The following is a 23,217-nucleotide window of genomic DNA, read 5'->3' as shown; positions in this document are numbered from 1 at the left end:
ATCAACTCCTCGATGTTTTCTACGTAGATTACAACGACGATAGCATTAGACATTTGGCCCCCGTTTTCAAGTATTTTAGATTTTTGGGTATAGTACCTAACTATGACTTTGCGCTGAAGAAGGTTTTACACAGAAACATCTTTTTGATATTGGGTATTTTGGTTTTCACTGCAAACTGTTATTTGGTAGTTCAACAATATGGTGTAATCGTTAACGAAGTTCAAACCTCGAATCTCAAAGAGGTTCTAGCAGTGATATTGATGGCCGAAATGCTCTTTTATATATTTACTGCAGTTTACTCTTGGCATAATAACCAAATGTGGGAAGACTTTTTTGAGGTAATATTCACTATAGAGTTGCTAAATGTGATGAACACCGTACCAAAAAAAGTGTTTTTTGTATTTAACAAAGTTTTTATGTTAACCACGGTGCAGTTGCTAATACTTGGTTTAATTGTAATGGACTATGTAATGTACCGACAGCTGGACAATAAGACAAGTTACATCGTTTTTCTTCCATCATGGATATACTTTCATCAACAAATTTATACTAATTTTTTGGGTAGCAGCATACTATGCCATCTTAGAACTTTCTTACTTGATATGAATAGGACACTGGACAACACTACAACTGCCAAAACAATTAAAAATTGTCTAGATATTTACTTGAAGCTGATAAAGGCTGTATATTTGTTTAACATTCTTTTTGGAAAACACTTCTTCTTTCTCATAACCATTTCGTCAGTTGAATGCTTGATTTTGTGCTATTATCAATATATTAGCACCAATAATGCTTACCAATTAGAAGAAATGAATGTTGGTATATTAGTACTCATAATTGCAGTGACATTGGTAAAAATACCATCAACCATACATGACTAAATAATGTAATAAATATTCTTTTCAGATAAGTAACTTCATACTAACTTACTTTTGCGATCTTCTAAAAAGGACCAACGAACGTATTTTGCTAACTTGTTATACAATCCAGCAAAAGATGAATACTTACTCTTTGGAATACAAGGAATTGGAGCTACTTATTAACAAAATCATTAATACTAACTTTAGGATTACTGCCGATCATTTTTATGAGTTGAATCGCAGTACTGTTTTTGAGATATTCTGGAATCTTATCACCTGTTTCATTGCTATCGTTCAGTTTCAAAGTTATCGTTAATAAAACGTGTAAGTCATTTGAAATAGAAATATGTTCGATCCACCCACCTAGTGGTTAGTAATTTTTATATTTTATACCCTTCCTTCCTTTAAACCTTAATTATGTAATTTTTTCCCAAATTCCATTCTCTACATTGTGATCTCAGAAACTATAGCAGTTACAGAAAAGGATGAACGGAACATGTTTTGGAGCAATGTTTCTTGATATTTTTGATGACTATTTTAGTGATGCTCTGATTCACTGATTTAGTTAGTACAACAATTAGTAAATTAATTATTTGCAAAAAAGATGGTTTTCATTTTTCCGCTTTATTATCTTCTACGTCACTGGATATTTTTCAAAAGTGATAGGTTTCTTTAATTTCCTTGTTCAAGTTGAACAAGATAGCATCTCTTATAAAATTCTGATTTGAAACTTCGTTTACGACATATTTGAGTTAATATTAATCGGTGAAAATTGACTTAAGAAGCTTAAAAAATGTATCTGTTTCCAGTTTTCACAGTTTTCGGGCAAACTGAAAGACTAGTCTTGAAAATTGACTTCGGAGGCTCAAAAACTGTCTTTGTAGTCAGTCGTAATAGTTTTCGGATAAACTGAAACACTTTAGTATTGAAAATTGACTTTGAAAGGGTGAAAATTGACTTGAGAGGCTTAAAAATTGTGTTTCTAACCAGTTTTCATAGTTTGCAGACAAAGTGAACGACTTTAGTCTTGAAAATTGACTTGGGAGGCTTAAAAACTGTCTTTGTAGTCAGTCATAATAGTTTTCGGATAAACTGAAAGACGTTAGTATTGAAAATTGACTGTGAAACGGTGAAAACTGACTTGAGAGGCTTAAAAATTGTCTTTCTAACCAGTTTTCATAGTTTTCAGACAAATTGAACGACTTTAGTCTAAAAAATTGACTTGGGAGGCTTAAAAACTATCTTTGTAGTCAGTTGTCATAGTTTTCGGATGAACTGAAAGACTTTAGTCTTGAAAATTGACTTGGGAGGCTTAAAAACCGTCTTTCTAACCAGTTTTCATGGTTTTCAGACAAATTGAACGACTTTAGCCTTGAAAATTGACTTGGGAGGCTTAAAAACTGTCTTCGTAGTCAGTCATAATAGTTTTCGGATAATCTGAAAGACTTTAGTATTGAAAATTGACTTTGAAACGGTGAAGATTGACTTGAGAGGCTTAAAAATTGTCGTTCGAACCAGTTTTCATAGTTTTCACACAAATTGAACGACTTTAGTCTTGAAAATTGACTTGGGAGGCTTAAAAACTGTCTTTCTAACCAGTTTTCATAGTTTTCAGTCAAATTGAACGACTTTAGCCTTGAAAATTGACTTGGGAGGCTTAAAACTGACTTTGTAGTCAGTTGTAATAGTTTTCGGATAAACTGAAAGACTTTAGTATTGAAAATTGACTTGGGAGGCTTAAAAACTGTCTTTGTAGTCAATCATACTAGTTTTCGGATAGACTGAAAGACTTTAGTATTGAAAATTGACTTTGAAACGGTGAAAATTGACTTGAGAGGCTTAAAAATTGTCTTTCTAACCAGTTTTCATAATTTTCAGATAAATTGAACGACTTTAGTCTTGAAAATTGACTTGGGAGGCTTAAAAACTGTCTTTGTAGTCAGTCGTAATAGTTTTCGGATAATCTGAAAGGCTTTAGTCTTGAAAATTGACTTGGGAGGCTTAAAAACTGTCTGTAGTCAGCCGTTATAGTTTTCCGATAAACTGAAAGACTTTAGTCTTGAAAATTGACTTGGGAGGCTTAAAAACTGTCTTTCTAACCAGTTTTCATAGTTTTCAGACAAATTGAACGACTTTAGCCTTGAAAATTGACTTGGGAGGCTTAAAACTGACTTTGTAGTCAGTTGTAATAGTTTTCGGATAAACTGAAAGACTTTAGTATTGAAAATTGACTTGGGAGGCTTAAAAACTGTCTTTGTAGTCAATCATACTAGTTTTCGGATAGACTGAAAGACTTTAGTATTGAAAATTGACTTTGAAACGGTGAAAATTGACTTGAGAGGCTTAAAAATTGTCTTTCTAACCAGTTTTCATAATTTTCAGACAAATTGAACGACTTTAGTCTTGAAAATTGAGTTGGGAGGCTTAAAAACTGTCTTTGTAGTCAGTCGTAATAGTTTTCGGATAATCTGAAAGGCTTTAGTATTGAAAATTGACTTTGAAACGGTGAAGATTGACTTGAGAGGCTTAAAAATTGTCATTCGAACCAGTTTTCATAGTTTTCACACAAATTGAACGACTTTAGTCTTGAAAATTGACTTGGGAGGCTTAAAAACTGTCTGTAGTCAGCCGTTATAGTTTTCGGATAAACTGAAAGACTTTAGTCTTGAAAATTGACTTGGGAGGCTTAAAAACTGTCTTTCTAACCAGTTTTCATAGTTTTCAGACAAATTGAACGACTTTAGCCTTGAAAATTGACTTGGGAGGCTTAAAACTGACTTTTTTAGTCAGTTGTAATAGTTTTCGGATAAACTGAAAGACTTTAGTATTGAAAATTGACTTGGGAAGCTTAAAAACTGTCTTTGTAGTCAATCATAATAGTTTTCGGATAAACTGAAAGACTTTAGTATTGAAAATTGACTTTGAAACGGTGAAAATTGACTTGAGAGGCTTAAAAATTGTCTTTCTAACCAGTTTTCATAGTTTTCACACAAATTGAACGACTTTAGTCTTGAAAATTGACTTGAGAGGCTTAAAAATTGTCTTTGTAGTCAGTTGTATTAGTTTTCGGATAAACTGAAAGACTTTAGTATTGAAAATTGACTTTGAAACGGTGAAAATTGACTTGGGAGGCTTAAAAATTGTCTTTCTAACCAGTTATCAAAGTTTTCAGACAAATTGAACGACTTTAGTCTTGAAAATTGACTTGGGAGGCTTAAAAACTGTCTTTGTAATCAGTTGTAATAGTTTTCGGATAAACAGAAAGACTTTAGTATTGAAAATTGACTTTGAAACGGTGAAAATTGACTTGGGAGGCTTAAAAATTGTCTTTCTAACCAGTTATCAAAGTTTTCAGACAAATTGAACGACTTTAGTCTTGAAAATTGACTTGGGAGGCTTAAAAATTGTCTTTGTAGTCAGTTGTATTAGTTTTCGGATAAACTGAAAGACTTTAGTATTGAAAATTGACTTTGAAACGGTGAAAATTGACTTGGGAGGCTTAAAAATTGTCTTTCTAACCAGTTTTCATAGTTTTCACACAAATTGAACGACTTTAGTCTTGAAAATTGACTTGGGAGGCTTAAAAACTGTCTTTATAGTCAGTCATAATAGTTTTCGGATAAACTGAAAGACGTTAGTATTGAAAATTGACTGTGAAACGGTGAAAATTGACTTGAGAGGCTTAAAAACTGTCTTTCTAACCAGTTTTCATAGTTTTCAGACAAATTGAACGACTTTAGCCTTGAAAATTGACTTGGGAGGCTTAAAAACTGTCTTTGTAATCAGTTGTAATAGTTTTCGGATAAACTGAACGACTTTAGTATTGAAAATTGACTTTGAAACGGTGAAAATTGACTTGAGAGGCTTAAAAATTGTCTTTCTAACCAGTTTTCATAGTTTTCACACAAATTGAACGACTTTAGTCTTGAAAATTGACTTGGGAGGCTTAAAAACTGTCTTTGTAGTCAGTCATAACAGTTTTCGGATAAACTGAAAGACTTTAGTATTGAAAATTGACTTTGAAACGGTGAAAATTGACTTGAGAGGCTTAAAAATTGTCTTTCTAACCAGTTTTCATAGTTTTCACACAAATTGAACGACTTTAGTCTTGAAAATTGATTTGGGAGGCTTAAAAACTGTCTTTGTAATCAGTTGTAATAGTTTTCGGATAAACTGAACGACTTTAGTATTGAAAATTGACTTCGAAACGGTGAAAATTTACTTGAGAGGCTTAAAAATTGTCTTTCTAACCAGTTTTCAGACAAATTGAACGACTTTAGTCTTGAAAATTGACTTGGGAGGCTTAAAAACTGTCTCTGTAGTGTCATAATAGTTTTTGGATAAACTGAATAACTTTAGTATTGAAAATTGACTTTGAAACGGTGAAAATTGACGAGAGGTTTAAAAATTGTCTTTCTAACCCGGTTTCATAGTTTTCAGACAAATTGAACGACTTTAGTCTTGAAAATTAACTTGGGAGGCTTAAAAACTGTCTCTGTAGTGTCGTAATAGTTTTTTGATAAACTGAATAACTTTAGTATTGAAAATTGACTTTGAAACGGTGAAAATTGACTTGAGAAGCTTAAAAATTGTCTTTCTAACCAGTTATCATAGTTTTCAGACCAATTGAACGACTTTAGTCTTGAAAATTGACTTGGTAGGCTTAAAAACTGTCTTTGTAGTAAGTCGTAATAGTTTTCGGATAAATTGAAAGACTTTAGTCTTGAAAATTGATTTGGGAGGCTTAAAAACTGTCTTTGTAATCAGTTGTAATAGTTTTCGGATAAACTGAACGACTTTAGTATTGAAAATTGACTTCGAAACGGTGAAAATTTACTTGAGAGGCTTAAAAATTGTCTTTCTAACCAGTTTTCAGACAAATTGAACGACTTTAGTCTTGAAAATTGACTTGGGAGGCTTAAAAACTGTCTCTGTAGTGTCATAACAGTTTTTGGATAAACTGAATAACTTTAGTATTGAAAATTGACTTTGAAACGGTGAAAATTGACGAGAGGTTTAAAAATTGTCTTTCTAACCCGGTTTCATAGTTTTCAGACAAATTGAACGACTTTAGTCTTGAAAATTAACTTGGGAGGCTTAAAAACTGTCTCTGTAGTGTCGTAATAGTTTTTTGATAAACTGAATAACTTTAGTATTGAAAATTGACTTTGAAACGGTGAAAATTGACTTGAGAGGCTTAAAAATTGTCTTTCTAACCAGTTTTCATAGTTTTCAGACAAATTGAACGAGTTTAGTCTTGAAAATTAACTTGGGAGGCTTAAAAACTGTCTCTGTAGTGTCGTAATAGTTTTTGGATAAACTGAATAACTTTAGTATTGAAAATTGACTTTGAAAGGGTGAAAATTGACTTGAGAGGCTTAAAAATTGTCTTTCTAACCAGTTATCATAGTTTTCAGACCAATTGAACGACTTTAGTCTTGAAAATTGACTTGGGAGGCTTAAAAACTGTCTTTGTCGTAAGTAAGTCGTAATAGTTTTCGGATAAACTGAAAGACTTTAGTCTTGAAAATTGATTTGGGAGGCTTAAAAACTGTCTTTGTAATCGGTTGTAATAGTTTTCGGATAAACTGAACGACTTTAGTATTGAAAATTGACTTCGAAACGGTGAAAATTTACTTGAGAGGCTTAAAAATTGTCTTTCTAACCAGTTTTCAGACCAATTGAACGACTTTAGTCTTGAAAATTGACTTGGAAGGCTTAAAAACTGTCTATAGTCAGTCGTAATAGTTTTCGGATAAAATGAAAGACTTTAGTATTGAAAATTGACTTCGAAACGGTGAAAATTGACTTGAGAGGCTTAAAAATTGTCTTTCTAACCAGTTTTCATAGTTTTCAGACAAATTGAACGACTTTAGTCTTGAAAATTGACTTGGGAGGCTTAAAAACTGTCTTCGTAGTCAGTCGTAATAGTTTTAAGATAAACTACTTTTTCTAAAACTTATGACTACATATTCACACATTTAAAACTTGACTTGGGACACCAAAAAGTGGCTCTGAACCAATAAAAAGTAAAATCAGAAGCTTAAAATTTTCATTTGAAGTAAGGTTTCATAATTTGAAGACGAATTTCAACATTTTTGTTTTGAAAATAGTCTTAAATATCGGATATTGACATTAGGTTAATGAAAATTAACTTGAAGACTAACTTTTCAAGTTTTTTTTTACTTGACCTTTTATTTTTTTAGAACTCTGGACTATTTTTAGTGCTTTAAAATTGCTTTCAGCTTGGAAAATCAAGTTTCAAGACTATCTTCATCAAGTTTTTGACATAAATTTTTACATTCTCCGTAGCCTTAAAAATGTCAAGCTTTGTCACTACTAAATTGATTTCTAGACAGCTCAGTACTACAAATTCGAGCATTTCTTAAAAATCTAGACTGTTTTTAGTGCTTTAATGCTGCTTTCAGCACAAAAAATTGAGTTTTGAAACTATTCACAAAGTTGTGGACTTATCAGGCCTGAAAGCCAGTTTGTACACAAGTTCATAGTCTTAAAATGTCATTTCAAGTTACTTCACTATTAAATTGACTTCTACACCCATTCGTGCAAAAAATTGGAGCATTTCTAAGAAATTCGGACTGATTTTACTGCTTTAAGACTGAAAAATCGAGTTTAAGACTGTTTATAATAGTAAAAGTCAAGTTTCAGACTCCAGTAATAAAAGTAAAAAATGTTGGCACTAAAGGCTAAGATATTAGTCTTGAAAACAAATTTTTAGAAATGAATTAGTCCGAAAATTCAATTTGAACTGTTTCTAGTGTTTAATTGAATTCTAGACTTGTTTCAGTCCAGAAAATTTAGTTGTGCACCAATTAAAGTCCTGAAAATAGACTTTTGAACTCTCTTTAGTCTTAGTAAAGTCATTTCTAGCCTTAACAGTCAATTTTTACACTATCTATAGTATAAAAAATTGAACGCCAGTAAAAATGAGTCCAAAAATCCTGTTTTTTTTTGTCAAAACTCATAATCCTCCCAGATGACCAGATTTGAATCCTTTTGAACCATTTTAAAGTAAAAGATACAATAATCCAAGTAATTAAGTGGTAATTGCCCCAGACTGGTAGTATACTCATTAAGTAAATATACCTACAGGGTGGATTTATTATCATGCAAGCTGAAATTTGCTGTTTCACTTTTTTGTGATTTCATTTCAGGACACCCTGTCTAAAAATTCAATTATTAAAATTGCTGTAATTCATTCTTTGTGCTAACCATGCATAGGATTGAATATAAAAAATATTTAAATTTGTACAGGGTGTTCAATTATAAAAAGTGGTGTTTTCTTATGTAAAAATTACATCACAAATAGCTATGCAATCTGCAATAAAAGCATAATAATAATAAGGAATTTTTAAATCTGAGGTTATGCATCCTGACTATACTGGTAGTTTTACCTCCGGATAAATTTATTCGTAGGATAATTTCTATAGAAATGACGGAATTGACTGATTTCACGGTTTCTATAGAAATTATCTTATGGATAAATATATTCGGAGGTGAAAGTAGCGGTCCTAAGTAGCATTTCAAATTATTATTCAAAGGAAATCAATTAAAAACAATAGATACTTTACACAGTGACGTTGAATACCACTAAGTGATGGTGGGTTTTTACAACAAACAAATTAAAAACTAATTCGGTTAACTGCCACTATTTTTCCCAAACCAGTTTGCATACCTCGTATTATGATCTTTTGACTGCCCCTTACAGCAAAAGAGATCCAAAAATGACTTTTTTGAGGACTAAATTGAGTAAATTAAATTTGGTCTGTATTAAACTTTAGTCCACATTTCAGACAGAAACCATCTGTTCAACAGGGTTGCGTTCAGGGCTGTCTTCTGACAGTTGTAGTAACAAGTTCATTATCTCTTCAAAATTCACAATTTAAATTATTTCATCAAATAAGCTTGCAATAAAATAAAAACGTTTTTCGAACATTTTGTATATTTGAAGAAGAAAAAATGTTGAATTTTTAAAATTAACTTCCACTGTGTATATTCCTTCAGGTTAATCATACAAAAATGACGTAAAGTGTCATCTATAAAAATGTCATTTTTTAAGGGTGCCATGCACTGGAAACCATCAAAATTGACATAATTTCATTGTCATCCCCAAATCCGTGACAAAAGAAAGTGAAAAACAATTTTTAGTTTCCTGGAAATATCTCAAAAACTGTGTAAAAAGAAAAATAGTCAAAATTGTCAAAAAGCTTGATTTTAACGCTCTCTAGCGGTCAAACTATCACACCAATGACTTTTTTTGACAATACCGTTGGAAAGCGTTTGGTCTGGACTATATTTTACCTTCAGTGACCTTTCGTCGTAACTGTTAAAATAACTGAGTTATTTAGGTTTAAAAGCAAAAGTGGTTTAATCACTTTGAAGGTTTGTTAAGCTTGACTTTGACGCCTTCTAGCGACCAAACGGTGCAACCGATTAACTTAAAGGGCACATTTTTGGAAAGCTTACAATCTGAGCTATCTTTTCACCTCAATCACCTTTAGTCGTCAACTGTCAAATAAGCGAGTTATGGACAATTAGAAAAAGTGCACGAAAATTTTGCTCAAATTAGAGCTGTTAGAGCAAAAACAGTTGAATATCGATATACACATGTCATTTGTCAATACGTCATTTTTTTTGGCAGTTATGCTCTAAAAACTGTCAAAAACGCTTCAAATTCTAGGTCACTGCGAAAACTGTGCCAATTAGAGAAAAACCGACATTAAATTCGTGTTCCCAAGTCAATCTTAGTAGAAAAAGTCACTTTGACAGGTTAAAATTTAATATGACCGAAAAAAAAGTGAAAAACAATTTTTAGTTTCCTAAAAATATCTCAAAAACTGTGTAAAAAGAAAAAATAGTCTGAATTTGAAGCATTTTAGGTAGTTGTAAGGCATTATCGCTATAAAGCATTTTGGGCAATAATAGAAACATTGTGAGGTATTTTAAAGGCAATTCAAGGTATTTTGTATGCAAAAAGGCAATTAATTTAAGGACAATTTTCAAATTTTCAAATCATTTTTAATGATTTTATTAAAAATCAAAGTAAAAAAAATAAAAATTTACTTTACAAGTCAATTTAGAGTTTGCAAGACAATTTTAACACTTAAAAGTCAAAGTCAATTTTCAAGCTTCTAATGTTGGAAATGAGAAAAGTTCAGTTTTCAGATCAATTTTCAAAGTTAAAACCATTAAAAATCAAAGTAAAAAACATACTAATTTACTTTACAAGTCAATTTAGAGTTTGCAAGACAATTTTAACACTTAAAAGTCAAACTCAAAGCCTCAAAGTCAATTTTCAAGCTTCTAATGTTGGAAATGAGAAAAGTTCAGTTTTCAGATCAATTTTCAAAGTTAAAACCATTAAAAATCAAAGCAAAAACATAAAAATTTACTTTACAAGTCAATTTAGAGTTTGCAAGACAATTTTAACACTTAAAAGTCAAACTCAAAGCTTCAAAGTCAATTTTTAAGCTTCTAATGTTGGAAATGAGAAAAGTTCAGTTTTCAGATCAATTTTCAAAGTTAAAACCATTAAAAATCAAAGTAAAAAACATAAAAATTTACTTTGCAAGTCAATTGAGAGTTTGCAAGACAATTTTAACACTTAAAAGTCAAACTCAAAGCCTCAAAGTCAATTTTCAAGCTTCTAACGTTGGAAATGAGAAAGTTCAGTTTTCAGATCAACTTTCAAAATTAAAACCATTAAAAATCAAAGAAAAAAACATAAAAATTTCCATTACAAGTCAATTTAGAGTTTGCAAGACAATTTTAACACTTAAAAGTCAAAATCAAGGCTTCAGAGTCAATTTTCAAGCTTCTAATGTTGGAAATGAGAAAAGTTCAGTTTTCAGATCAATTTTCAAAGTTAAAACCATTAAAAATCAAAGTAAAAAACATAAAAATTTACTTTACAAGTCAATTTAGAGTTTGCAAGACAATTTTAACACTTAAAAGTCAAACTCAAAGCAACAAAGTCAATTTTCAAGCTTCTAATGTTGGAAATGAGAAAAGTTCAGTTTTCAGATCAATTTTCAAAGTTAAAACCATTAAAAATCAAAGTAAAAAACATAAAAATTTACTTTACAAGTCAATTTAGAGTTTGCAAGACAATTTTAACACTTAAAAGTCAAAATCAAGGCTTCAGAGTCAATTTTCAAGCTTCTAATGTTGGAAATGAGAAAAGTTCAGTTTTCAGATCAATTTTCAAAGTTAAAACCATTAAAAATCAAAGTAAAAAACATAAAAATTTACTTTATAAGTCAATTTAGAGTTTGCAAGACAATTTTAACACTTAAAAGTCAAACTCAAAGCTTCAAAGTCAATTTTCAAGCTTCTAATGTTGGAAATGAGAAAAGTTCAGTTTTCAGATCAATTTTCAAAGTTAAAACCATTAAAAATCAAAGTAAAAAACATAAAAATTTACTTTACAAGTCAATTTAGAGTTTGCAAGACAATTTTAACACTTAAAAGTCAAACTCAAAGCTTCAAAGTCAATTTTCAAGCTTCTAATGTTGGAAATGAGAAAAGTTCAGTTTTCAGATCAATTTTCAAAGTTAAAACCATTAAAAATCAAAGTAAAAAACATAAAAATTTACTTTGCAAGTCAATTTAGAGTTTGCAAGACAATTTTAACACTTAAAAGTCAAACTCAAAGCCTCAAAGTCAATTTTCAAGCTTCTAACGTTGGAAATGAGAAAGTTCAGTTTTCAGATCAACTTTCAAAATTAAAACCATTAAAAATCAAAGTAAAAAACATAAAAATTTCCATTACAAGTCAATTTAGAGTTTGCAAGACAATTTTAACACTTAAAAGTCAAAATCAAGGCTTCAGAGTCAATTTTCAAGCTTCTAATGTTGGAAATGAGAAAAGTTCAGTTTTCAGATCAATTTTCAAAGTTAAAACCATTAAAAATCAAAGTAAAAAACATAAAAATTTACTTTACAAGTCAACTTAGAGTTTGCAAGACAATTTTAACACTTAAAAGTCAAACTCAAAGCTTCAAAGTCAATTTTCAAGCTTCTAATGTTGGAAATGAGAAAATTTCAGTTTTCAGATCAATTTTCAAAGATAAAACCATTAAAAATCAAAGTAAAAACATAAAAATGTACTTTACAAGTCAATTTAGAGTTTGCAAGACAATTTTAACACTTAAAAGTCAAACTCAAAGCCTCAAAGTCAATTTTCAAGCTTCTAATGTTGGAAATGAGAAAAGTTCAGTTTTCGGATCAATTTTCAAAGTTAAAACCATTAAAAATCAAAGTAAAAAACATAAAAATTTACTTTACAAGTCAATTTAGAGTTGCAAGACAATTTTAACGCTTAAAAGTCAAAATCAAAGCTTCAAAGTCAATTTTCAAGCTTGTAATGTTGGGAATGAGAGAGTTTGAGTTTAGTTTTTGTCCTTTTAATGTACAAAACAGTATCGGCGGGGTACCCCTCGTTTGATTCACTATATTTCAAAAAACTGTCAAAACGTTAAATTAGAGAAGTATTTAGGTTAAATCATCACGTTTTTGTAAAAGCTTCTGAGATGACGTCTTACAAAAATTCTCCCTCCCAAATCTCCCTCATGAAACACTGATGATAAATACATACATACTGATAAATAAAAATACAATTAAATCATCTATGCACTCATTGCACTCAGATAATGATTAATAATTATGCTACATATTATTCACAGAACTGACAGCTGAAAAAAACCTGCGTGAGAAACTTCTTCGATGAAGTCATATGCTTGTAAGCTGACCACACAAAAGTTATCTCGATTTCAATGAATATTCAATGAAAGAAAAACCAACAACATGGTTAAATAATGGTTATGCAAATTACAGTTTTATTATTTACAAGTAAAAGTAATAAAGCGGAAATTTGGAGCTCTATACAGATCTAAAAATACAACTGTGTAGATACCGGAACTTGGTAAATGTATGTTTCTATGTCATGGGTTAGTAGTATTTTGCAAGTAATCCTACTAGCAATTTTTTTTTCTTCAGAATCCCATGCAGAAAAAACATTTCCCACCAAGCCTTCATTTGCGCTATTACAATAGCCAGTGAAAGGTTCGCATTAAACAGTAACAATGCACTTGACCTTACGATTGAACGAATCCAATCGATATTTACTCGTTGGTCTAAGAACCAGTTGACCGGCAGAAGAGCGGGTTTGCTAAACGAATTAACTAATAACGTATGCAGAAAAACCATACACGACTCATCAAAATCCCCTGAAGACCAAATACGAAGCAAGAAAACCCGTCCCTGGTTGGGGTATATAAGCAACCTGAATCAAGTACAAGATTCTAAGTGGTGCTGGAAGACCGGCCATCATGTTCAAGATTGTGTTCTTAGTGCTGTTGGGGTTGTTGAACTACCATAATGGAGGAGCCGAAGGTTCACCCTTCGACCTTCTGGACAACTATATCGATAACTTCCAGAAAGAAATGGCCCATTTGAATGAGTATTTGAATTACGGGATCTTCAAGTTTACACCTGCAGAAAGTGATCATCCAGAGGGAAGACATGAAGAACTTAAAGGTAACATTATAGTGTCATGTGGGACTTCAAACTGCAGTATTTCTTATGTAGTACATTTTAATAATTAATACCTTTATCTAAAAACGAAATAAGTCGTAACAATCGTTATTATCCCACCATTTTACTCTTTATTTAATATTTATTCCCGTACGATCCAGTTTATCATCTTTACACCACATACAGCAACAACCAGGATTTTCCTGTGGCTTTCAGCTTTGTTTTCTATTTTCTTTTGCAACATTTCTTTCATTTCTTTGCTAAAATTGTCAACTAACTGACAGAAACATTAAACTAATGACTCAGATAATACGATAACAAATAATTTAAATAATTATTGATAGGAAACCGTTAGGGGAAACATACAAACATACAGGTGTTGGGTTGTGTTATGTTTTATTGTTTTCACTCATTTGTCGCCCAATAAGACTATCTCAGGTTTTCCTTCCCTTTAAGTGATTGAAGATTGACAGGAGATTAAAATGCATTGCTTAGATACAGGGTGTCCCATTTAAAAAGATTAGTTAAACCGAGGGGTAAACAATACATTTTAGGAATTAATGGGCATTACTGGAGGACATGGTATTTTGAAAACTATTAACAAAATTGGGAACATCTAAATTATATTAACAATTTTTTTTGTACATCTACCATTCAAATTTAAACGTAAATAAAGTTTGGTAATTTCAATGGAATACAATGAAAAATTATGAATTTTGTAATTTTACTTTAAAACATTTGTTCTCTAGCGACAAAACCGTACCCCTAACCCAATCAACTTTTATACGTCAATAGAAAGCTTATTTCATTGACTATCCATTGACATAAAAAAGTTTATACAAAGAGTGGCAAATAAGCTAGTTATGAACGATTGAACAAAAGAATGCACCAAAAATTTCTCGAAAAAATTTGTCAATTTTGACACCCTCTAGCGGCCAAACCGTCTAACCTATCCATTCAAATTGGGAGACTATTAGAAAGCTCATTGCATTGGCTATCCATTGAGGTATAAAACACTACTAAAAATGGTGCAAATAAACGAGTTATTGAAGATTGAACAAAAGGATGCACGAAAAAAGTCATATAAAAAGATAGTCAACTTTGACGCTCTCTAGCGGCCAAACCGTCTAACCTATCAACCAAAGTTGGAACATTTTTAGAAAGCTCATTCTATTGGCTATCCATTGACGTATAAAACTCTAGCAAAAATAGTGCAATTAAGCGGGTTTTTGAATATTAAACAAAAGGATTCACCAAAAAAATTGACGCCCTCTAGTGGCTAAACGGTACCACTGACCAACCGACTTTTCTACGTCAATATAAAGCTCATTTCATTGGCTCTCCATCGACATATAAAAGTACATACAAAGTGTTAAAAATACGCGTGTTATTTACGGTCTACAGACAGGGTGTCCCAGAAACACTTTTTAACTGGTTAGGGCTACTTTGACCCTGGAACAATAAGAAAACACGGTTACATGAACTACTAGGTCTACTAAGATGTAATGCATAGAAATTTCTTGAAAAACCGATTTTGCAAATGACAATTTTCGTAAGGGTCAAATTTGCCTGAAACACCACCACTATTCCAATGGGTTTTGCGTTATGTTGGCCACTTAGTGCAAGCGAAAATCGACTTTAATGATTTTAATACTACAGTTTTGCTACGGCTCTAAATTTGACACTCACTGTGCTAGGTTTCTGCCAAATATCAGGGCCGTACTTAACCGATTTAAAAAAAATCCCTCCAAGAAGTTAGAGTGGTTACAATCAAGAAAAACGTTTAGTTAGCTTTGGAGCCCTCTGGCGGCCAAACGAAGTACCTTATCAACACACACGGCCATATTTTTGGAAAGCCCATTATATTTTCTATCCATTGACATATAAAAGTCTGTACAAAGTGTTGCAAATCAACGAGTTGTTTGACAGTTTAGACTGAATTTGACAGCTACTACTTTAACCTTCAATAACTCGATTATTTTGACAGTTACAGGGTGGTTCAATGTATCAATTTAAAGAATAAATTATTCAAATAAGTGATCTAACACAAACTTACCTTAATTTTGAACAGAGAATCAAACAAAAGGAGTGTTTAATTTGAAAAACAACCTTTTTTAGAACTGACGCGTTGAGCTCTTTTTTTGACCATCCTGTATAATATATTTTACCGTTTTTCTTCACCCACTCTTAGAACAAACCTTGTGTAACAGGACAAAACACAAAAACCCCAAAAAAAAAGCGTTTTCTGATTAAATTTCACATAGATCGGTAAATATCTCGTATATCTCTATTAACACTGGAAGGGACATAATTTTAACATCGTCTGATTTTAGATATTGGAAAGTTTGACTTCATCATAGTGGGAGGAGGCACATCCGGTTCAGTGATCGCTAATCGGTTGTCAGAAAACCCGGAATGGAAAATTCTTCTCCTGGAGGCCGGTGGCCCTGAAACAGAGGCTATGAGAGTCCCAGCAATGCACGCTTGCCTCAAAAGCCCTATTAGTCCATTTACATGGTCTTACTTCAGCACGCCACAAAACTATTCCTGCTTGGGTAAGCCCTGACTATGACAGATTTGAGAAACAAAAACTAAAACAAAAATTATCAAAACAGACATGGAAGATCATAGGTGCTACATTCCAACTGCCAAAGCTTTAGGTGGTACTAGTACCATAAACAACATGGTTTACACCAGGGGAAATGCTAGGGACTATAATCTTTGGGCAGATACTGGACTAAAAGGTAAATCACTAAAACATGACAAAACCTACAGGAATTAATCGCAAAACCTACAGGATGGTGTGACGAATCTCTAAGGCCATACTTTAAGAAAATCGAAGATGCTCATTTGGAGTGCAAAATGGATGCCCCAGAGCGTCATTATGGAGGACCAGTGCACCTTGAAACCCCACGTTTTCCTTCAATTGTGGCTCAACGTTTCCTGGATGCAGCCAAAGAACTCAATTTTAACGAAATCGATTTAAACGGCAAACAAGGCATAGGTTTCGGTAAGTTTAGAAATAAAACGCTAGGAAACGGCTAATCAGCTTTTCTGCAGGAACTCCACAACTTATGACAAAAAAAGGTCAAAGATATGGCGTTAGTGAAGCTTATTTAGAGCCAGCAATGATTCGAAAAAATCTTCTGGTTAAACCTTTTGCAAAAGTAACAAATATCATCATAAGCGAACACACTAAAGAAGCTCGAGCAGTTCAATTCGTGCACGATGGAATGGTCTTCAAAGCCACAGCACTTAAAGAGATAATTTTAGCAGCAGGAGCTGTGAATTCCGCCAAATTACTGCTACTTAGTGGTATAGGTCCCCATAGAGATATTCACCCTGTGGCAAATTTGCAAGTCGGCCGTAACCTCATTCATCATCCAGTTTTTCCCGCATTCACCTTCACATTCAACGATCATCGTTACGATGAAACACCACAGTACTACAGCAAAGAAATTGACTATTTGAGGAACGGTGGAGGTCCCTTAGTCTCAAACGGAGTAGATCTAATTGGATTCATTAAAACAGAACACTCCAAATTAAGACTACCATACCCGGACGTAGAGTTGCTTATTAGTAACACGCCCAATAATCTTGACAAAATTTATCACGGACAACAAAACCAAAAGTTAACAATAAATTTGGTGCTTTTGCACCCAAAATCGAGAGGATCTTTGACTCTACACAAAAATGAACCACAAATAGATTTAGGAGATTACTCAGACCCTCACGAGGACGACGTTAACACCCTTTTAGCCGCCGTAAGATCAACCCAAAAACTGTTAAAACATCTTCCTGTAGAAGGCCTGGCACTGAAATTCTACGACAATACCGTCCCCCACTGTACGGACTATCATGAAGATTCAGACGATTACTGGCGATGCGCCATTAAACATCGTTCAGTAAGCTGGGGAGAAATTTCTGGAACAGCGCCTATGGGTATTGTCGAACACGAAGGTGAATTTGGTGATTCCGTAGTCGATGGGCATTTGAGAGTTCACGGTGTCGAAAAGTTGCGAGTGGCTGATGACAGTGTTGTGCCATTGAGTATTTCTGGACATATGACCGCACTCAAAATGGTGATTGGAGAGAAATGTGCTGACCTAGTCAAGGAAGATTGGAGCGCATGAGTTTTATAATTTCTGCTAATTGACCGGAAAAAATACCAATTTTTTTAACGTTGATGCCATAATTTGCTCATTTAGCTATACGTATTTATATTTTCGTACTTCATATATGTATTGAGTGAAAATTATATTTATAGTATGTAACTTTTTACTTACTTTTTGTTAATTTCTACAGCTTCCTTTATCCCTTTATGAACTGGTCAAAGAGATTGAAGATACTTTTATTAGATTTTATACAACTTTATTTTTACTGACATAAAACAACTGGAAAAACATAAGCACACTCGAATAATAATTACCGTCTATCTTCCTTTTAACCTGAGTGTCTTAAATTGTCATTAGATGACATAATGTTTATGTAGTATGTTCTGTAAAATTGATTATTTTAACATTCCCTTCCAATTTTACAATACATACACATCAGTATAATAGTAAAATGAATATCAATACAAGAACTTACTTCTATAACAATTTCTTGAATAACTTATAAGTTCAAAATATCTACAACATTTAGTTTTTCAATAAAATATTTAAATTTTGGTAGCGGTAGAGCTTTTGTGAATACATCAGCTACTTGCTCTGCTGTACAAACATACTTTAAAATTATTTGTCCTTTTTCAACACAATCTCTTAAAAAATGATGACGAACATCAATGTGTTTGGACCGTTTGGTCCGAGGTTTGGTCTCTAAAGTACTTGCCATCTTGACACAAGATTGATTCTCCTCAAAAATCTCAACAGGATAAACATTCTTGTTCAAAATATCACACAGAAGAGCGAAAATAAAAATACATTCAGTAACACATGACGATAAAGATACATATTCAGCCTCTGTACTCGATAAGGCAACAACTGATTGTTTTTTACATTTCCATAATGAAGACACATTATCATAGACATTAATTAAAAATCCTGAAATACTTTTTCGATCAAAAACATTATCAGCAAAATCAGCATCGACATAACTAGATATAATGATATTGTTATTTGACTTGTTTGATTTAACATATTTCAGTCCAAAATTTTCAGTTTTCTTTAAGTATCTCAAAACATTTTTCAAGTATTTAAAGTGTTCTTCATTAAAACAATTCTGAAATTGACTGAAATATGTTACAGCATAACATATATCTGGACGTGTACCTAACATAATATACATAAGGCATCCAACTAGCTAGCGGTAGGGAATATTCTCTTGGCATACATCTACATTAATTTCTAACTTTAAATTTGGTTGTACTGGAATATTACTTGTTTTACTGTGTCTCATTCCAAACATGTTAATAACTTTTTGAATTAGTTCTCTTTGATCAATGCACAAGTAATGTTCAGTTTTAGTAATATTCAAACCCAGAAATTTTAATGGAGTACAAGTCAAATCTCTCATTTCAAATCGATTGAACTGTTATACCTTTTGCTCTGCAAAAGTATTTAAAATCCCTTGACATGTATTCACCCCCATTGTCACATCGTAATCTATCTATTTTGCTTTGGAACTTAGCTTCTACCATTGCTACATATTGCTGAAATTTTTCCAGAACTTCACTTTTATTTTTCATAAGATAGCATACTGTAAAATGTGAAAAATGGTCAATAAATGTTACAAAATACTTCATGCCGTTGTAAGTTACAGGAGTTAAAGGTCCACAAACATCTGACGAAATAACCTCTAACAATCTCCTTGCTTTTAAGTTTTTACTTAAAGATTTATAAGGCTTCTGTGTCTGTTTTCCTTTTAAACATGTTTCACATAGAATTTTACTAGCGTATTTAGTAAAGTGTCCCATTCTTTTGTATCATAAATCTTTAAGTTCAGATTCAGTTATATGCTTAAATTATTCTTTATGTTACCTTCTATTATTGTTTGGCCTTTCTTCTTAATCACAACTTGTCCATGTTCAAAAACAACTTTTAGTCCTTTCTGCTCCAGATTTTTCACAGACAGAAGATTATAATTCAAACCTTCACACTCAAGAATATTTTCCATGGTTATTTTTCTACCATCACTTGTTTTCAGTTTTAAAATTCCTTGTCTCTTTGCTGTTACAGTTTCTCCCTTCTTGGCCACATTAATTTTAATGTCAATATTTTTAACTTGGGTTAAATACTGTCCTTGATTTGATCCAATTAAATGATGAGTTACTGTCCACAATAAATTGTATCTCATTACTAGTTCCAATTGTCATTGCTTCACTATTTCCGCTTCTATAATCAGGAAATGCATAACGATTTGTAGTTGATGGTCGTTTGTTTATTGGCTGACTTCCTGGATGTCTATATCCTTTTCCAAAATGTTTTCTTTCTTCATCTCCTCTACCATAAAAAGCATGTGGCTGTGATGTGTCTTCATTCTCCTCTTTTACCTTTTCTTGTCTTGATTCCTCCATAAGTAATTTGTTTTTTACAAAGTCAAGAGAGATGTTACTTTCACCTTGACAAAAAATAATATCAATTGCAGTGGTAAACTACTTGATAGTTCTCTGGCATTGCAGACAATAACTGTGTAACTACCTCTGTGTCATTTATGTTTCCACCACAGTTTTTTAACTCTGAGACTGTTTTCTCAAATTCAAACAGAAATTCACTTAGTTTTCCTTTTCCAAAGTATTTCATGTTTCTTAATTTCTTCTGCAAATGTACCTGGTTTGCTATTCCTTGCTTTTGAAAAGTACCTTTTAACTCATTCATGATTTCTTTAGCTGTAGTTTTGGTTTTCACCATTTCAAGAACATTATCAGCCAATAACTGAACAATTAAATTCCGAGCTTTTATATCGTTTTTATTAAAAACTGCAAGTTCATTTGTGGCTGTTGATTCCGGAGGATCTTTCTCCAACATTTCCAAAACAACTTGTTGCTCAAGACACAATCTTACTCGAAACTCCCAATTTGAGAAGCCGTTTCCATCAAATGGCTTTACAATTAAATTACTAGGGATTGTCGCCATAATTTGTCGTATCCTTCAGGTTTTCAAAATACGTTTCACAACAGGATAATTACTGCTTACTTTTCCGGTTTTCTTGGACTGGGCCCATAACCTGTTAATTTCTACAGCTTCCTTTAACCCTTTATGAACTGGTCAAAGAGATTGAAGATACTTTTATTAGATTTTATACAACTTTATTTTTACTGACATAAAACAACTGGAAAAACATAAGCACACTCGAATAATAATTACCGTTTATCTTCCTTAACCTGAGTATCTTAAATTGTCATTAGATGACATAATGTTTATGTAGTATGTTCTGTAAAATTGATTATTTTTACACTTTTACCACCTTACCAGATTTACAGCACAAAATTAATCAATAATATGTATTTAAATGTTTTAAGTGATTATTGTTGTGGTAAAATAAAAATGTTGACGTTTTAAACGCAATATGAAAGTATTATTATGTGCACTACCCAAAAAATCAATGATAAAGAAACTTTGTCAACAGATGGAAGAAACTTTGTCAGCGACATGAGACCACAAAACACACCAAACCAGAACACCCAAATCCACTCATAAGGAGCGCCATCGACTATGACTCAGAAATGGAAGCCCCCCATAAACGGCCAAGACATTAGTTGCTGGACGATAGGACAGCACTGAACACCCGATTATGACCTCATCCGGATTTGACAACACCCGATCATGACTTCAACTTCATTTTTGGAGCAAGTTATTATTAATGTTTTCTGTTTTATGTTTCAGGTAACAGCCAGGACTAATCCAGCCAAGTTGATGAAGACCACCCTCCCCCCACCAACAACTTTCCCACCGGGTGGAGAGAATTTATTCTCAAAACCTGGGTAAAACCCAGCAGTAGCTAACTCGGTGCTAACCGGGCTCTGGCTACACCTCCCAGATTTCCCCCCGCCTAGGCTATAGGGTAAAAATCAAGCTCCTAACCTCCGATCCATACTCCCCACAAATATTCTTGGATGATTAATTGATTAGCCCACTAACTCTCTTGATCATCCAAAAATATGCCAGACCTCCACCAGAATGACCAGATGACGAAGAAAGAAGAATTCAAGACAAGAAGAAGCGCAGAAGAGCCCCGTTGTCAGCCGGGGCACTCTCACCCAGGACAGGGGACGCCGTTGCAACACTGGTAATTCCCGAAAGGGAAACGCCAGTGTCTGTTAATGGAGTCCTTCCAAGAGTCCTTCTTCCGGACCTTTCCTTTTGGTCTACAGCGATGGGAGGGTAAAAAGCAGTAGTCTTGCTTGACCCGCTTATCTGAGGCCATTCTTCCTGTCATTTACAATGGCGCGTGTCGTGTGTATAAGGCAAGGGGCTGCCAGCCTTACTGACGATTCCAGAGGCTGCTCCTGGGACGAAACACACCGAAAACGAACCTCCAAATTGGTGACCCCGATGTGATCGTGGAGGCATTAGGATCAACTGAGGAGCGACATACTGTGAAGACACCAGTCTGTTGTCAGATGCAAATTAACGGACTTTAACTAGTTTTTAGTTTTACCAACTTAAACAATGAGAACATATCAATTTTTCTACTTTGCAACATTAAAAAAGACGGCAGGCACGATCAGATAAAGTATAAACACAAAAATAAATAGCATACTATAATAAACTTAGATCATACAAAATGATTCGAAAACAAAAAAAAAATAAAAAAGTCTGTCAGGTGTGGGGTTCGAACCCACGCTCCCTTTCGAGAACCAGAGCTTAAATCTGGCGCCTTAGACCGCTCGGCCAACCTGACTATATCAGAACAACAGCAAAACGTGTATTAATACCACTGTTCCTTGAATTTATTTATCAACCAGTTTATTTAACATTTTTATCAAACCACACTAATTATTTATAAAGTAGTTAACCATAGAAATACCAACTTCGCAATAACAATATAGATTGTCATAAACAGTAACATTTATGAGCAAATTGAAAAACTGTTATTTAATCTGTACTAGTAGCTAGTAGTTAGGAAATTGTAATATGACTCACAGTGGTGCAATTTTAAATAAATAATAAATAAGCAATTGACCTTTGACACTACTAATAAACACAGAATAGAGACATAACCTAAAAATTATTATGTTTAGGGAATTTTATTGATTTTTGACTAACAAGTGGGGCGCCAAAATGTTCCTAATGCTATCTATCATAAAATGCGAATGCTGTTAACAGTGTTAACACTTTAAATCAGCCCAGTTTTGATATAAGCAGTAAGATAAATAATGAACTTACCTGAGACTATTAGGGCTTCGTTGGGGCCCACGGTGTGAATATTTCCCATTTAGCACTAGTCTGTTGCACTACAAAACTGGAAAACACTTAAAAGTACCGCAAAACTTTTTAAAAAGCACTAAACACTGCTTAAACAACAACACCAGAAAACATAAACAAATGTCCAAGTTAGGCAGCCACACTTGCACTTCGCACTTTAAAAGTCGCAAAACCGCCCAGATTTTGTTAATTTTGGTTTTATTTTAAGGTAAATTAGCTTATCGACGGCTTAAATAAAAATTAATCACACTAAACACAGCGAAAGTAAACACGTACGCTCGTCGGTGAGTAAAAAATCGATTTTTATATAGCTACTCTCAGATTAAATGGAATTGGTATCTCTTCTTTCATAATCCCGTTTTGTGTCATAGAAAATGACAGCCGGCGTCGCCAATCTAGCTCCGCAATACGTTACGGCGTCCTTGCATTCCCAAGCT

At 32.9% G+C, this 23,217-nt stretch overlaps 2 protein-coding genes, 1 long non-coding RNA gene and 1 other non-coding gene across 4 annotated transcripts in view; 1 reads left to right on the top strand and 3 right to left on the bottom strand.

Moving 5' to 3' along the window:
- Nucleotides 1-23,114, bottom strand: part of Flo2 (flotillin-2) — a 262,398-nt gene extending 239,284 nt beyond the window's left edge. The window contains 1 exon segment of the mRNA XM_081975941.1: nt 22,742-23,114. Coding sequence (XP_081832067.1) covers nt 22,742-22,790 — 49 coding nt within the window. The 5' untranslated portion in view covers nt 22,791-23,114.
- On the top strand, nt 13,020-17,689 carry LOC145726710 (glucose dehydrogenase [FAD, quinone]-like). The gene is made up of 5 exons (XM_081975939.1): nt 13,020-13,418; nt 15,749-15,970; nt 16,031-16,159; nt 16,213-16,425; nt 16,476-17,689. The coding sequence occupies exons 1-5, from the start codon at nt 13,211-13,213 to the stop codon at nt 17,546-17,548; spliced, it is 1,845 nt and encodes a 614-aa protein (XP_081832065.1). The 5' UTR covers nt 13,020-13,210; the 3' UTR covers nt 17,549-17,689.
- LOC145726717 (uncharacterized) lies at nt 15,681-17,850 on the bottom strand. Its single transcript, XR_014177646.1, has 2 exons — nt 17,702-17,850; nt 15,681-15,862 (listed from the first exon to the last, which is right to left on the bottom strand). It is a non-coding gene; the product is annotated as an uncharacterized LOC145726717 (long non-coding RNA).
- TRNAL-UAA (transfer RNA leucine (anticodon UAA)) lies at nt 22,173-22,256 on the bottom strand. Its single transcript has one exon. It is a non-coding gene; the product is annotated as a tRNA-Leu (tRNA).
- Nucleotides 23,115-23,217: the final 103 nt, after the last annotated feature.

Source organism: Ips typographus, linkage group LG3 (genome assembly GCF_016097725.1).
Source record: "Ips typographus isolate SLU linkage group LG3, UJ_Ityp_2.0, whole genome shotgun sequence".
Lineage (NCBI taxonomy): Eukaryota > Metazoa > Arthropoda > Insecta > Coleoptera > Curculionidae > Ips > Ips typographus.
This window is presented reverse-complemented; position numbering and strand designations above follow the sequence as displayed.

What these genes read in the sequence shown, in the direction of transcription:
- LOC145726710 (XM_081975939.1), top strand. Translation starts at nt 13,211, where the DNA reads ATGTTCAAGATTGTGTTCTTAGTGCTGTTGGGGTTGTTGAACTACCAT. An exon ending in ACAAAACTATTCCTGCTTGG is followed by an intron (nt 15,971 to 16,030) that starts GTAAGCCCTGAC and finishes TTATCAAAACAG; the next exon opens with ACATGGAAGATCATAGGTGC. An exon ending in GGCAGATACTGGACTAAAAG is followed by an intron (nt 16,160 to 16,212) that starts GTAAATCACTAA and finishes CAAAACCTACAG; the next exon opens with GATGGTGTGACGAATCTCTA.